The sequence below is a fragment of the Mya arenaria genome, chromosome 16 (assembly GCF_026914265.1).
Source record: "Mya arenaria isolate MELC-2E11 chromosome 16, ASM2691426v1".
In the NCBI taxonomy this organism is placed as follows: Eukaryota; Metazoa; Mollusca; class Bivalvia; order Myida; family Myidae; genus Mya; species Mya arenaria.
Window position 1 is genome coordinate 29,784,158 of NC_069137.1, and position 16,917 is coordinate 29,801,074.

At 35.2% G+C, this 16,917-nt stretch overlaps 1 protein-coding gene across 1 annotated transcript in view; it reads left to right on the top strand.

Moving 5' to 3' along the window:
* The window catches only part of LOC128221845 (uncharacterized), a 54,741-nt gene extending 45,042 nt beyond the window's left edge, over positions 1–9,699 (top strand). The window contains exons 9-12 of the mRNA XM_052930464.1: positions 679–766; positions 1,181–1,318; positions 2,055–2,184; positions 4,456–9,699. Of these exons, the coding sequence (XP_052786424.1) occupies positions 679–766; positions 1,181–1,318; positions 2,055–2,184; positions 4,456–5,041 (942 nt within the window). The 3' untranslated portion in view covers positions 5,042–9,699. The remainder of the gene's footprint in view (positions 1–678; positions 767–1,180; positions 1,319–2,054; positions 2,185–4,455) is intronic.
* The last annotated feature ends 7,218 nt before the right edge of the window (positions 9,700–16,917 follow it).

Below are 16,917 nucleotides of genomic sequence, written 5' to 3' on the forward strand. Positions count from 1 at the left end.
AAACTTTTGTTAAATGCATGTCATGCACACACATATCTTGTTGGCACACAATGACATTTTTAAAAGCAATGACGAACATATAATGTGCACATGTTAACAGTTTAAAACAACTTATATTTCTGGTATATGATATAATCTGAAAACAGTAAACTTACGCGTATAACTGCAGCTATTATTTGTCTAGTTTTTATCAGCTGCCTGTGTAAAATGCGGCGCTGATTTTTTTTATCGAGAGTTCCGGACTTTTTCGTTACGCATACTATATTATACTCGATAATCAGGTTGTTAATTTGCTCAAATGCTTAAATAAAATTTAAATTGTGACGAAACAACTTATTTGTACAGTTAAATCAATAAAGATGTGCCCCCAAAAACATAATTTGCTGGCCCACATCGGGGGCACATCGGGCCCGTGCCCGGTAGAGTCGCAACTGGTATGGCATTCTGTATAGATCAAGATTATGAATACGAAACCAGTTAACGTGATAAACATTCTGTCATATTCGATGTCTGTACCAATGAGAGAATGTATATTTATAGATCATATAATAAAATACAAGTTGTGCATGTTTCATATTTACGATTGAATGATGCAATCTTTATATGAGTTTCCCATTTTTGTTAAGTTGATAAAATTATCATGTTTACATTAGAAATTGTACCATCCTTAATTTCCAGGGTCTTGTCGGAAGAAATAACATCGATAGGTGGACGCGATCCCAGGACGCTAAAAAGAAGTGTGAGATTTGCTGCGTTAATGAACCCGGTATGGTTTATTTATTAATTTATTTTTTAAACTGATGGTGATTAATAACTGTCAAATGGAAATGGATTTTCAAAGTAGAACTAAAGCATCAAAATGAAGACATCGACCGTTATGTTTGACACCAATCTTGCGTAACAAATCACGTTCAGTAATGATAAGATTATAGCCTATCTAATAATGCCATATCACCTGTATACTGTGAACAACTTGCCAGTACTTCATAAAAAAAAACATGATAATCGCATTGCATGAATGTCGCTTTTAACCCTTTGTGTTAAAATAACTAGAAACCGACTTAAATATATAGGATATCGTTTAATTTTGCCAAATAACACATGTTAGCGGTATTATTACCTCAACCGGAGTGCTTGAATACGTATATTTCAACCTTATTTTATAAACTTGTGATTTTAGAGCCGTTTTGTAATGAGCTTCATCATAGTTTATCCTGTAAGACCAAAATACAAATGTGCGTTGGCTGTATGAGGAACTGGCAATACAATCCTGTCAAGTGCCATAGCTGTGATCAAGCAAAAATACAGTCCCCAGTCGGTAAGCCATAATCAGAGAGAATAAACATGTACATTGTTTAACTAGATATCTCTTATCTGTATATAATTAAATCTAGTGTCGCAGAAGTCCAAGCTTATTAAGGTCCGGTTAAGTTTTTCACCAAGGCTCTTGTTTATCATAAAATAAATAATCATAACTTATATAGGTAAAGCAAATGAAGGAATGATTTCAATTAGCACTGGCAATCATTTTAATTATTACAAGTGTAGGATTTTACGCGTGGTGTGGACATGATCTGAAATAGTGACATGTCACCATAAAATAAGCTATAATTGGCATAATAATTTCGATATGTAACACAACTGAAACCAAACAAAAAAAACGTTGATAGGCTGTAAAGATTTCAGATGCACTCTATTTGACTGTAACGTGTGGTGAAACGTCTAGACATGGATGCAAAGGATGTTCTTATAAAGCCTTGATGTCTCACTCTGTAAAGATACTCGTACGTTTGGTTTTAACGAACTATGGATAGTGTTACTATGTATTTGTAACTGAACAAAGGCAGAACTATTTTTTGAAATCCCAATCAGCACAAATAGTCTCTCAAGAAGCCTAAAGGTGTATATGACATTTGCATTGTAGAGATCTGTGTGGTGTAATAAATTTCAGGGTTGAATGTAATACTCGTTGTATCAATCAGCCAGGAAATACATCTTAAATAATAGCTGCACTGAAGAAATTGGTCGTAAGCATTTGTTCATGGGTGTTTTAGGTGATGGATGGGGTGCTTTGCTTATTGCTGGAACAGATGAAGAAAACCCCTATGCAACGAAACAATTTGAAAACGATATAGCTAAAATGGAAAAAAATGTCATAACAGACGTGACGGTGATGGGTATAAGGTATTTATTTTAAGCTCGACTATTCGAAAAATAATGAGGCTAAACTACTCGCCCCTGCGTCTGTGTCAGTGTCCGGTTAAAGGTTGAGGGCAAGTTTATCGATATTTTCATGGAATTGTGTTTAGGGCCCCTAGAGTCAGGGTTACCAAAAATAGAAAAGCAGTAAGAACTGAATAACTTTAGTTAGGATGGACATATTTCGACCAAATTTGGTACATAGAAATTGTTATTTTAAACCTTTCATGGGATATTGTTTGGGGTCTCTAGTGTCATGGTCACTGTTACTTAGAAAAGACAACTGTTTGGTACTTAAGTTATGGTTGACAAATTGTGACTAAACGTGGCACGTTCCATGGGGAACTTCCATGGGAATGCATTCAGGGCCACAAATAGGTCAGGGTCGAGGTCACTATTACTTTACATAGAAACAAACCAGTTAAAACTGATTCTCACAACGAAGGCTGAAGTTCTTTTGTTTATCATTGAAAACTTGAATTCGTCGCATTGCAGCGTTTTTGTTTTGTTTTTTTAATTTGACTTTTGAATTTGCTTTTGATAGACACTAACCTGGCTTTTAACTTTAAAAAAGTCCCAATTGAAAAACAACTAACTGGCTGCTGTAGAACAATCCAAGACACAAAATTTAATCAAAGGAAAACATAGGGTTGACAAATGCGTTCTCTCACAAAATTCAGTAGTAATACATGACCCTGGGGTCAAGACGGAATAAGGCTCCAAACAACCAATTTACATAGTTCCACAGGCAATGATTTTTCAAATTTTTACACTGCGAACTATTTTGGAGATACCATGTCAAATTATGTTAAGCTCAATGCAAAAAAGCCACCCTTTTCTGCTCTTTCATTCAACTCACAGGTGATCGTCACATTGCCTGGATACAGTAATACATACTTTTTTATTTTTTTAACCAGGTTTTCACATACTGAAACCTGGTTATTAGAATGAAGAACGTCGATGTTCGGGCGGCGGCGGCCGGGCGGGCGGCCTGGCGGGCGACGTCAAACTCACATATGAAACTGAATAACTTTAGTAAGGGTTGACATATCTTGACCAAACTTGGTCTATAGAAAGAGTTTATGGGTACCTTTCATGGGATTGCGTTTGGGGTCCCTAGGGTCAAGGTCAAGGTCACTGTTACTAAAAATAGTAAAACGGTTGAAACTGAATAACTTTAGTTAGGGATGACATATCTTGAATAAACTTGGTCTATAGGAAGAGTTTATGATCACCTTTCATGGGATTGAGTTGAGGTCCCTAGGTTCCAGGTCAAGGTCACTGTTATTAAAAATAGAAAAACAGTTGAAACTGAATTACTTAAGTTAGGTATGACATATCTTGACTAAACTTGTTCAATAGGAAGAGTTTATGAAGACCTTTCATGGGATTGCGTTTGGGGTCCCTAGGGTCAAGGTCAAGGTCACTGTTACTTAAAATAGAAAAACAGTTGAAACTAAATAACTTTAGTTAGGGTTGACATATCTTGACTAAACTTGGTCAATAGGAAGAGTTTATAGATACATTTCATGGGATTGTGCTTGGGGGCCCTAGGGTTAAGGCCAAGGTAACTGTTACTAAAAATAGAAAAACGGTTGAAACTAAATAACCTTAGTTAGGGATGACATATCTTGACTTAACTTGGTCTATAGGAAGAGTTTATGGAGATCTTTTATAGGATCGCGTTTGGTGTCCCTAGGTTCAAGGTCAAGGTGACTGTTACTAAAATAGAAAAACAGTTGAAACTAAATAATTTTAGACAGGGTCTACATATCTTGACCAAACCAGGTATAAAGGAAGAGTTTATGGATACCTTTAATGGGATAGCGTTTGGGTCCCTAGATTCAAGGTCAAGGTCACTGTTACTAAAAATAGAAAAACGGTTGAAACTAAATAACTTTAGTTAGGGTTGACATATCTTAACTAAACTTGGTCTACATGAAGAGTTTATGGATACCTTTCGATGGATTGCATTTGGGGTCCCTAGGGTCAAGGTCACTATTATTAAAAATAGAAAAACAGACACAGGCTGAAGTTCATCTGTCAATCATTAAAAACCTGGTTTCTTCGCATTGCGGCGTTTCTTGTTTTATTAATACGAAAAGACGTTTAGCGAACGACATAATTATAAAAGGCATGTTAATCAGTTCGTCGTTTGGAAGATCACGCTTGCTCTTTTGTAATACATTTTATTTAAAATACGTTCCTACGTTTATACATATTATTGTTTCACGTTATAACTTAATTTTATTTTAGAAAGGAAAAGGTCATCACAGTGAAGAAGTCTACAACAAATTACACAGAGCAACTTGATAACGCGTTCCGCGATATCGATACTCAAGGTATATCCACCCTCGTATTAGTTTATTCAGGACACCATTTTGATGCGCGATTCAATTTAGACTCTGGAAAAGAAAATGATGAGAAATTAGTACGTAGATTGAAAAATTTGGTTAATGTTAACAAAATAGTTTTATTTCTGGACTGCTGTTTTCCAGAAAGACTGAATTTGAGCGGTAAGATAGTTCTGCAGCTTAATGCCGTTAAAAGCAGCGAGCATGCTTTGTTTGATACAGAAGGAAGTCAGTACATAAATGAAATTGTTCAAGCAGTGACAAAGCCCTGGGAGTGTACGTGTTGCAAGAATACATCTATTCTCGTAAATTCTAACTTACAAGTCTATTTGTCACGACACATAAAGCGATTCTTCCATACAAAACCTTCCAACCAAACGGACACTGGACAGGAAATTGACCATATCCTAGCGTTTAGACCGGTTGGGTCTGGATGGCTGGATGCCTTGGAAAAGAAAATCTCTGAAAGCAGCCTCATAGGAAAGTAAATGACCAAGTACATAGACTGATATATATAATTACATAATACATTAAGGTATAGTAGAACACAACGTACGTTTGAAATTCACAGAGTACACGAACCTGCTGTGTCTCATTAAACATATTTCTCTGCTATGTATCATATCGCAACATTACAAACCGAGACTTGCAACCCATCCTTTTAGCCTCACTAAGCATGACGTGCCTCAGGTGAGCTTTTGTGATCGGTCTATGTCCGGCATCCGGTCTCCGTCATGGATCGTGTGTCGCCCTTAACAACTTGTCCTCCTAAACCGCTCTTAAAATGTTGATGAAAATTCAAAAGGATGTTCCATGGGTGGCACCTTTTCAATATTTGTTAAAGGAAATGAAGTCTATACATAACTCTGTTTGCCATGGCAACCAACAGGATAAACTTAAAAAATACAAAAACCGTAATGCCAAGAACCTAGGTATTTGGCGTGTAACATTGTCTAGTAATTCCTTACCACGGTTATTCTATTCTAGACCATTTGACAAACTCAATCGGTGAAGGTAGGGAAAATAGAGAACATAGTGATAAGACCATTTGACAAACTCAATCGCTGAAGGTAGGGAAACTAGAGACCATTGTGATAAGACCATTTGACAAACTCAATCGCTGAAGGTAGGGAAACTAGAGAACATAGTGATAAGACCATTTGACAAACTCAATCGCTGATTTTAGAAAACGGCGAAATACAAAACGCTATCTACTACCAGCCATTGACAACATTCGAGATAAGAGAAACTTATGACCTGTGGTCATATATTGAACTGTATCAAACATCTATAGAAAATTTAATACTGAATGAGACCGACATTTCCCTGTCCTAGTTTAAGAAGCAGATAGATCACCTCTACAGCTTGCCCCGCCGAATAAAGTGTACGGTGAGGGGATCGTTTAGATATTGGTACACCAATAAGGGAAATACATTGAAGATGGTTATTGGCAATATGATGCTTGATGAACGATTTTCTGTACATGAGGACAACAATTATTTTAAAAAGAAGACTTTCACTATAATGACTAGACATTAAATTATATAAAGGTATTATGAGAAGTCAGTGAAACTGATGTACGAGTAACTGCGCAAACTAAAAGGTAGCAAACAATTACTCCATGATACCGCGTAAACCTCATCCCAGACCTTAAAACAAATGTGTGTGTGTGTGTGTGTGCGTGCATGCGTGCGTGCGTGCGTGCGTGCGTGCGTGCGTGTGTGTGGATACGTGTATGTCTTTGTGTGTTTATTGTTCTTAAAATAGAATACATGAGGTTTGTGACATTTTTTTTTGTCTTTTTTGCCTGATCCCATTCCGGCTTCTCCTTTGCTACATGAATGTTAAGTATAGTTGAACAAAAATATACTTTGTAACATAATGTTAAAAGTATGATGTGATGAGTACTTTATTCAATTTTATTTAAATTAAACGTGTTTAAAATGTATTGTTTATAAAATGATTTTCTGCATGTATTGTAATTGTATGTTATAAAATAAATTAGTATTATATGACTCAATAGTATTACTTTTAGTAGCCAAAATATGTTCGTCATCATTTATTCAATGACTGTTAATATAGAAATGTTTACAAACAGTCGTTATACAGTTATGGAAGCATTATCTTTTATGCTGCTGTGCATAGACTTAGATTTAAGTTTGTGTTTTTTAGAATGCCATGAAATATATATAACATATTTTATTTCAATTTAAAACTTTGTTGTCATTTTGTTTTGATTTTTTGAAATTGCAAGAAATAGTTTGTAGAATAGGAAAAATCGAGTGATAAAGGCGAAAAGGGTTTACCTGTTGCTATTTTTAAGGTCACATATTATAATACAGTAATATTTCGTAGATTTTAGTAAATTGAGGAATAAGGGATAAAAAGGTATATCTGCTGCTTTATTTTAGGTCATTTACCTCAGTATATGTAAGGGTTTGTGAAGTAGATTAAATCGAGGGATAAATGCAAAAAGGGTATATCTGTTCCTTCGTTTTAGAACCCTTAAAATCAGTCCATCTAATAGTTTGTAGAGTAGAGTAAATCCATGGATAAAGGGGTCGATCTGCTCCTTTATTTAAGGTCGCTTACGTCAGTTCGGCTTTCATTCCCTTTACTATTATTTTGTGGTTGAGTTCTTAAAATGTGCCGAGTAGTTTAAGATGAATGAATGTTTTCTAAAATGCATTATATATCATTATGTTCATATTAATGTTTTATTCAGTATTTTTCTTTTCTAGTTTCTGTTTTTATTGCCCAGGTGTTAATTCCTACAAACAATTATAAATGGCATATATATGTATACTATTCAAATACAAACACATCTACCAAATAATATCAATGTTAACAAAGAAATATTGATCTAGCTCTTTGTATGAAACATCCTATTAGCATATGGGACTTATTTTCTAAAAAAATAAAAAAAATATCTTAAGTGAAATCGCTATAATGTAATAACTCTTTATAGATTGTTCATTTTCAGAAAGTGTTATATTGGTTGTTGTGTTTGTTGTAATGCAATATACTATTTGAACCTTCTTGTAAATATTTGGTGGAAGCGCGAAAAGTCAATAATGTAATTTGAAACTTGTATATTTTACTATATGATGCATCATTGTATAATGAACGAATGGACATGTCAAAGGGAACACTAAACATTACACGTGTGCTATTTTCACGTCATGAATTTTGTGTGTTAAACAACATGATGCATCTTTGTATAATGAAAGAATGAACATGTAATATTTAGTACTAACGTTACTAGTACACTTTTTAACTGAATGAAATTTGTGTATTATACCACATGATGAATTTTTGTATAAACAGAGAATAGGCATGTAATTTATAATCTTAAGCACAACATTATGTTAGTTTGTCTAAATGAGACTTGTTTATTTCACCACATAATGTATATTTGTATAAACAAAGAGTGGGCATGTAATCTATATTTTTTAACATATAATTAAGTGAGTTTAACTTAATGAAATTTGTATATTTTACCACATGATGTATCTTTGTATAAACAAAGAGTGGGCATGTAAAATATAATTACTAACGTATACTTATTAAGTGAGGAGTTTCACTTCATGAAACTTTTGTATTTTACCACATGATGTATCTTTGTATAAACAAAGAGTGGGCATGTAATCTATAATTGTTGACGTATTATTAAGCGAGTTTTTCATCGTGAAACTTGTATATTTTACCACATGATGTATCTTTGTTTAAAAAAGAGTGCGCATGTTAACTATTATTCTTAAAACACCATTATATCAGGACCAGTTCATGAAAGGTATGTTTTATTCAACAAAATGAATACTTATTTTTAGCATGAATTATATAATCTTTAACAAAAAATAGTGTTTGTTTCAATTCATGATTTTCTTTTAGTTTACTAAATGATATGGGGGGTATTCTAAGCAAATAGTGGGTATGCGATTTATATTCCTAAACGTACAGTTATTAAGGCTTTACTTCATGGAAAGTGAGTATGTTACCACAGTATGTATCTTCTGTAATTAGTACGTATGAAATATGAAATCATGTTAGTATCACTTCATAAAAGTTGTGCATTATACCTCATTGTGTATCTTTATATAAACAAAGAGTGGGCATGTACTTTGTAATCCTTTTAACACAATTATATTACTTTAACTCCATGAAGTTGTATATTATACCACATGCCGTATTTCCCTTAAACAGAGACTGAGCATGTAATTTATCATCCTAATTACACAACTATGTTTGTTTAACTATATGTATCTTCTGTAATGAGTACGTATGAAATTTAAAATAATGTTAGTATCACTTCATTAAAGTTGTGTATTATACCTAATGATGATTGTGCATCTTTGTATAAACGAAAAGTGGGTTGTTTTTCAAAATCCTTAATACCCGACTATGTTAGTTTGATTCCGTGAAATTGTGTAGTGTACCCCATGACATATTTTTGCTTAAACAAATTGTGGGCATGTAAGTTATAATTCATAAAGTACAACACTTTGCTAGTTTAACTCCATAAAACTTGTGTTTTATAACGAATTATGTTTTTTGTATATATATGGCGTTATTTTCTACGTTAATCTTAAGTGAGTGTTTTTTTTTTTCACTCGAAATGTACAAATTTAGTTAATGCGTTTAACTCATGTGTTTGACTAATCAAAATATTGTAACTTTGAATGGAACATACTTGACTGAACGCAAAAACTTTATAAATTTAATGGTGGTTCATGGCTTAAATTATTTTTTTTATTATTTTTTTGGTCCACATGAAACCAAATTAGAAATGGTTTTTATTGAATTGAATTATATTTAATTATAAAGTCAAACCACATGACATAACATGACATAACAAGTTATTAATGGTGTTGGAATAGATTGGCTCTTGGGAAATATTGCAAATATGAATTGAATAGTTCGATGTACTATTAATTTAAATGCTAAAATATTTATTTCGAGTGTATCTCTTAAAAAAATCTAAAAGGAACACAGTTATAACAAATGTTAGTGTTTTTTTCGACATGCAATCTAAAATGGAATGGTAATATATCAAATGTGTATGTTTTTGTGATATGTAGTGTAAAATGGAATCTTTTTGGTAATATATCAAATGTGTATGTTTTATTGATATGTCATGTAAAATGGAATGGAACAATATCAAATGTGTATGTTTTTGTGATGTGCAATGTTAAAATTGATATGTAATCTATCAAATTTGTATGTTTTTGGTTCCATTATTTATATTAAAATTTGTTCAGAATTATTCAAAGGAAGTTATATAGTTGTCATGCTGTCGTAACGCTTTTAATAGTGTATGTTAACAAAATTATTGAACAATTAAACATAATGTATGTCATGCATTGTCATCCATTTTGCTTGTAATTATTGCTAATAAATATTCGCACTCATAGAATCGTGTTTTTATTGTTTCGATTTACCGAGCTGCAAGGAGTACGTAGTTTATTTAATTTGAACATAGAGGATATAAACCGAGCTCAACAATATACATAGGTCACTGAGTTAGAACAAAGAGGAGCGAACCCGAGCTCAACAATATACATAGGTCACTGAGTTAGAACAAAGAGGAGCGAACCCGAGCTAAACCATATACATAGGTCACTGAGTTAGAACAATGAGGAGCGAACCCGAGCTCAACAATATACATAGGTCACTGAGTTAGAACAATGAGGAGCGAACCCGAGCTAAACCATATACATAGGTCACTGAGTTAGAACAATGAGGAGCGAACCCGAGCTCAACAATATATATAGGTCACTGAGTTAGAACAAAGAGGAGCGAACCCGAGCTCAACAATATACATAGGTCACTGAGTTAGAACAAAGAGGAGCGAACCCGAGCTCAACAATATACATAGGTCACTGAGTTAGAGCAAAGAGGAGCGAACCCGAGCACAACAATATACATAGGTCATTTAGTAAGAACAAAGAGGAGCGAACCCGAGTACAACAATATACATAGGTCATTTAGTAAGAACAAAGAGGAGCGAACCCGAGCACAAAAATATATACATAGGTCATTTAGTAAGAACAAAGAGGAGCGAACCCAAGCTCAACAATACACATAGGTCACTGGGCTAGAGCAAAGAGGAACGAGCCCGATCTCAACAATATACACAGGTCTCTAAGTAAGAACAAAGAGGAGCGTACCCGAGCACAACAATATATATAGGTCATTTAGTAAGAACAAAGAGGAGCGAACCCGAGCACAACAATATACATAGGTTACTGAGTAAGAACAAAGAGGAGCTAACCCGAGCTCAAATATATATATAGGTCACTGAGTTAGAGCAAAGAGGAGCGAACACAAGCTCAACAATATACATAGGTCACTGAGTAAGAACAAAGAGGAGCGAACCCGAGCTCAACAATATATATAGGTCACTGAGTTAGAACAAAGAGGAGCGAACCCGAGCTCAACAATATACATAGGTCACTGAGTTAGAACAAAGAGGAGCTAACCGGAGCTCAACAATATACATAGGTCACTGAGTTAGAACAAAGAGGAACGAGCCCGAGCTCAACCATATACATAGGTCACTGAGTTAGAACAAAGAGGAACTAACCCGAGCTCAACAATATATATAGGTCACTGAGTTAGAACAAAGAGGAACGAGCCCGAGCTCAACCATATACATAGGTCACTGAGTAAGAACAAAAAGGAGCTAACCCGAGCTCAACAATATACATAGGTCACTGAGTTAGAGCAAAGAGGAGCGAACCCGAGCACAACAATATACATAGGTCATTTAGTAAGAAAAAAGAGGAGCGAACCCGAGCACAACAATATACATAGGTCATTTAGTAAGAACAAAGAGGAGCGAACCCGAGCACTACAATATACATAGGTCATTTAGTAAGAACAAAGAGGAGCGAACCCGAGCTCAACCATATACATAGGTCACTGAGTAAGAACAAAGAGGAGCTAACCCGAGCTCAACAATATATATAGGTCACTGAGTTAGAACAAAGAGGAACGAGCCCGAGCTCAACCATATGCATAGGTCACTGAGTAAGAACAAAGAGGAGCTAACCCGAGCTCAACAATATACATAGGTCACTGAGTTAGAGCAAAGAGGAGCGATCCCAAGCTCAAAATTATACATAGGTCACTGAGTAAGAACAAAGAGGAGCTAGCCCGAGCTCAACAATATACATAGGTCACTGAATTAGAACAAAAAAGAGCCAACCGGAGCACAACAATATACATAGGTCACTGAATTAGAACAAATAGGAGCGAACCCGAGCTAAACAATATACAAAGGTCACTGAATTAGAACAAAAAAGAGCCAACCTGATCTCAACAATATACATAGGTCACTGAATTAGAAAAAAAGGAGCGAACCCGAGCTCAATAATATACATAGGTCACTGAGTTAGAACAAAGAGGAGCGAACCCGAGCTCAACAATATACATAGGTCACTGAGTTAGAACAAAGAGGAGCGAACCCGAGCTCAACAATATACATAGGTCACTGAGTTAGAACAAAAAAGAGCCAACCGGAGCTCATCAATATACAAAGGTCACTGAAATAGAACAAAAAGGAGCGAACCTGAGCTAAAACAATATACAAAGGTCACTTAATTAGAACAAAAAAGAGCCAACCCGAGCTCAACAATATACATAGGTCACTGAATTATAAAAAGGAGCGAACTCGAGCTGAACAATATACATAGGTCACTGAATTAGAACGAAAAAGAGCCAACCCGAGCTCAACAATATACATAGGTCACTAAATTAGAACAAAAAGAAGCGAACCCGAGTTCAACAATACACATATGTTACTGAATTACAACTAAATGGCTCGAACCCGAGCTCAACAATATACATAGGTCATTGAATTAGAACAAAAAGGAGCGAACCCGAAATATACAATATACATAGGTCACTGCATTAGAACAAAAAAGAGCCAACCCGAACTCAACAACATACATAGAATTTCATATAAAAGGTGCGAAACCGAGCTCAACAATATACATAGGTCACTGAATAAAAACAAAAAGGAGCAAACCCGAGCTCAACAATATACATAGGTCACTGAGTTAGAACAAAAAGGAGCGAACTTGAGCTCAACAATATACTAAGGTCACTGAATTAGAACAAAAAAGAGCAAACCTGAGCTGAACAATATACATAGGTCACTGAATTAAAACAAAAAAGGAGCGAACCCGAGCTCAACAATAAACAAAGGTCACTGAGTTAGAACAAAAAGGAGCCAACCCGAGCTCAACAATATACATAGGTCACTGAATTAGAACAAAAATGAGCGAACCCGAGCTCAACAATATACATAGGTCACTGAGTTAGAACAAAAAGGAGCGAAACCGAGCTCAACAATATACATAGGTCACTGAATTAGAACCAAGAGGAGCGAAATCGAGCTAAACAATATACATAGGTCACTGAGTTAGAACAAAGAGGAGCGAACCCGAGCTCAAAAATAAACATACGTCACTAAATTAAAACAAGCAACACAGTGTCATTAACCACCATACATCGGTGCTTATAAAGTAGATTTGTCATCGACACAGTAACGTTTACCACCATACGTATATGCTTATGGAGTTGACCTGCCATCGACACAGTAACGTTAACCACCATACATATTTTCTTATGAAACAGATCTGTCATCGACACAGTAACGTTATCCACCATACGTATGTGCTTATGGAGTAGATCTGTCATCGACACAGTAACGTTAACCACAATACATATGTGCTTATGAAGTAGATATGTCATCGACACAGTAACGTTAACCACCATACATATATGCTTATGAGGTGGATCTGCCATCGACAAAGTAACGTTAACCACCATACATATGTGCTTATGGAGTAGACCTGCCGTCGACACAGTAACGTTAACCACAATTCATATGTGCTTATGAGGTAGATCTGTCATCGACACAGAAACGTTAACCATCAAACATATGTGCTTATGCAGTAGAACTGTCATCGACACATAAACGTTAACCACCATACAAATGTGCATATGAAGAAGATCTGTCATCGACACATTATCGTTAACCACAATACATATGTGCTTATGAAGTACATCTGTCATCGACACAGTAACGTTAACCACCATACATATGTGCTTATGAGGTAGATCTGTCATCGACACAGTTACGTTCACCACCATACATATGTGCTTATGAGTTAGATCTGCCATCGAAACAGTAACGTTAACCACCATACATCTGTGCTGATGGAGTAGATCTGTCATCGACACAGTGACGTTAACCACCAAACATCTGTGCTTATGAAGTAGACCTGCCCTCAACACAGTGAGGTTAACCACCATACATCTGTGCTTATTGAGTAGATCTGTCATCGACGCAGTATCATTAACCACCATACATAATTGCCTATCAAGTAGATCTGTCATCGACAGAGTAACGATAACCACAATACATATGTACTTATGAAGTAGACCTGCCATCGACACAGTAACGTTAACCACCATACATATGTGGTTATGAAGTAGACCTGCCATCGACAAAGAAACGTTAACGACCATTCCATTTGCGCTTATGAAGTAGGCCTGCCATCGACACATAAACGTTAACCACCATACATATGCGCTTGTGAAGTAAACCTGCCATCGTTTTAATCAAGTTAACCACAATACATAGGCGCTTATGAAGTAGATCTGTCATCGACACAATAACGTTAACCACAATACATATGTGCTTATGGAGTAGAATTGTCATCGACACAGTAAAGATAACCAACATACATATGTGCATATGAAGTAGACCTGCCATCGACAATGTATCGTTAACCACCATCAATATGTTCTGATGAAGTAGACCTGCCATCGACACAGTTACGTTAACCACCATACATATGTGCTGATGAAGTAAATCTGTCATCGACACAGTATCGTTAACCACCATACATATGCGCTTTTGAAGTAAACCTGCCATCGACACAGCAACGTTAACCACCATACATATGTGCTTATGAAGTAGACCTGCCATCGATACAGTAACGTTAACCACCATACATATGTGCTTATGAGGTATAACTGTCATCGACACAGTAACGATAACCACCATACATCACCATACATATGTGCTTATGAAGTATATCTGTCATCGACACAGTGACGTTAACCACCATACATCGGTGCTTATAAAGTAGATCTGTCATCGACACAGTAACGTTTACCACCATACGTATGTGCTTATGGAGTTGACCTGCCATCGACACAGTAACGTTAACCACCATACATATTTTCTGATGAAACAGATCTGTCATCGACACAGTAACGTTAACCACCATACATATGTGCTTATTGAGTAGATCTTTCATCGACACAGTAACGTTAACCACAATACATATGCGCTTATGAGGTAGATCTGTCATCGACACAGTTTCGTTAACCACAATTCATATGCGCTTATAAAGTAGACCTGCCATCGACACAGTATCGTTAACCACAATACATTTGCGCTGATGAGGTAGACCTGCAATCGACACAGTATCGTTAACCACAATACATATGCGCTTATGAGGTAGACCTGACATCGACACAGTTACGTTAACCACCATACATATGTGCTTATGAGGTAGATCTGTCATCGACACAGTATCGTTAAACACTATACATATATGCTTATGAAGTAGACCTGCCATCGACATAGTAACGCTAACCACAATACATGTGCGCTTATGAGGCAGACCTACCATCGACACAACGTAAACCACAATACATATGTGCTTATAGAGTAGACATGTCGTCGACACACTAACGTTAACCACATACATATGCTCTTATGAAGTAAACCTGCCATCCACACAGTAACGTTAACCACAATACATATGTGCTTATGAGTTATAACTGCCATCCCATATATATGCGCTTATGAAGCAGATCTGTCATCGACACAGTATTGGTATTGAAATGGTATCTGAATCCCACTCACTAGTTTCTATTTATTCTGGGGTTGTCGTAGATGAAATAACAACAATGTATCTTAATAAAATATTTTATCTATATAATTATACAAAATGAAAGTCATTGATAAGCATAGTTTGCATGCATATATACATGTATCATAAGCAATCTTGAAGAATAAATAACTTTTCCTTCTGTTAATAAGGAGAACAGATATACGTTCATTTGCAAAAAGTATATTTCAAAAACTGAAAATAACTGGGCCTGTTATCATAAAATAGCTAAAGTCATTTCCTAACCTAAGTATTATCTTCAGTTAAAAATCTCCCTTGTCATATGATATAGTAACTTTAAACTGTCCAAAATACTTAACGTGTATACATTTGATGTAATAACCACACTTTCATCTTTCAAGACACTGGTACATTTCTTTCAATGTGACTACAAAAATCTGAGGAAATCGACTTACCCCGGTATTATTAAGATAAAAATTGACCTAAGATTATTTATGAATACCGCACTTGTCTCTTGGTAAACATGTCTGTTTGTTAAGAGCCCTTATTTATATGTAATATGTTTTATGAATACCAGACTTGTCAATTGATAAACATGTCTCTTTGTTAAGAGCCCTTATTTATATATAACATGTTTTATGAATACCGGACTTGTCTCTTGATAAACATGTCTCTTTGTTAATAATATTTATTTATATATACAATGTTTTATGAATACCGGACTTGTCTCTTGATAAACATGTCTCTTTGTTAAGAGTCCTTATTCATATATAACATGTTTTATGAATACCAGACTTGTCTCTTGATAAACATGTCTCTTTGTTAAGAGTCCTTATTCATAAATAACATGTTTTATGAATACCAGACTTGTCTCTTGATAAACATGTCACTTTGTTAAGACTCCTTATTTATATATAAAATGTTTTATGAATGCCAGACTTGTCTCTTGATAAACATGTCTCTTTGTTAAGAGCCCTTATTCATATATAAAATGTTTTATGAATACCGGACTTGTCTCTTGATAAACATGTCTCTTTGTTAAGAGTCCCTTTTTATATATAAAATGTTTTATGAATACCGGACTTGTCTCTTGATAAACATGTCTCTTTTTTAAGAGCCCTTATTCATATATAAAATGTTTTATGAATACCGGACTGGACTCTTGATAACATGTCTCTTTGCTAAGAGCCCTTATTCATATATAAAATGCTTTATGAATACCGAACTTGCCTCTTAATTAACATGTCTCTTTGTTAAGAGTCCCTATTTATATATAAAATGTTTTATGAATACCGGACTTGTCTCTTGATAAACATGTCTCTTTGTTAAAGAGCCTTTATTTATATATAAAATGTTTGTTTAATACCCAACATATAATTGGCTAATACCTCGTACAGTTTACATGCATATGTATCCTTGATCATTGTTAC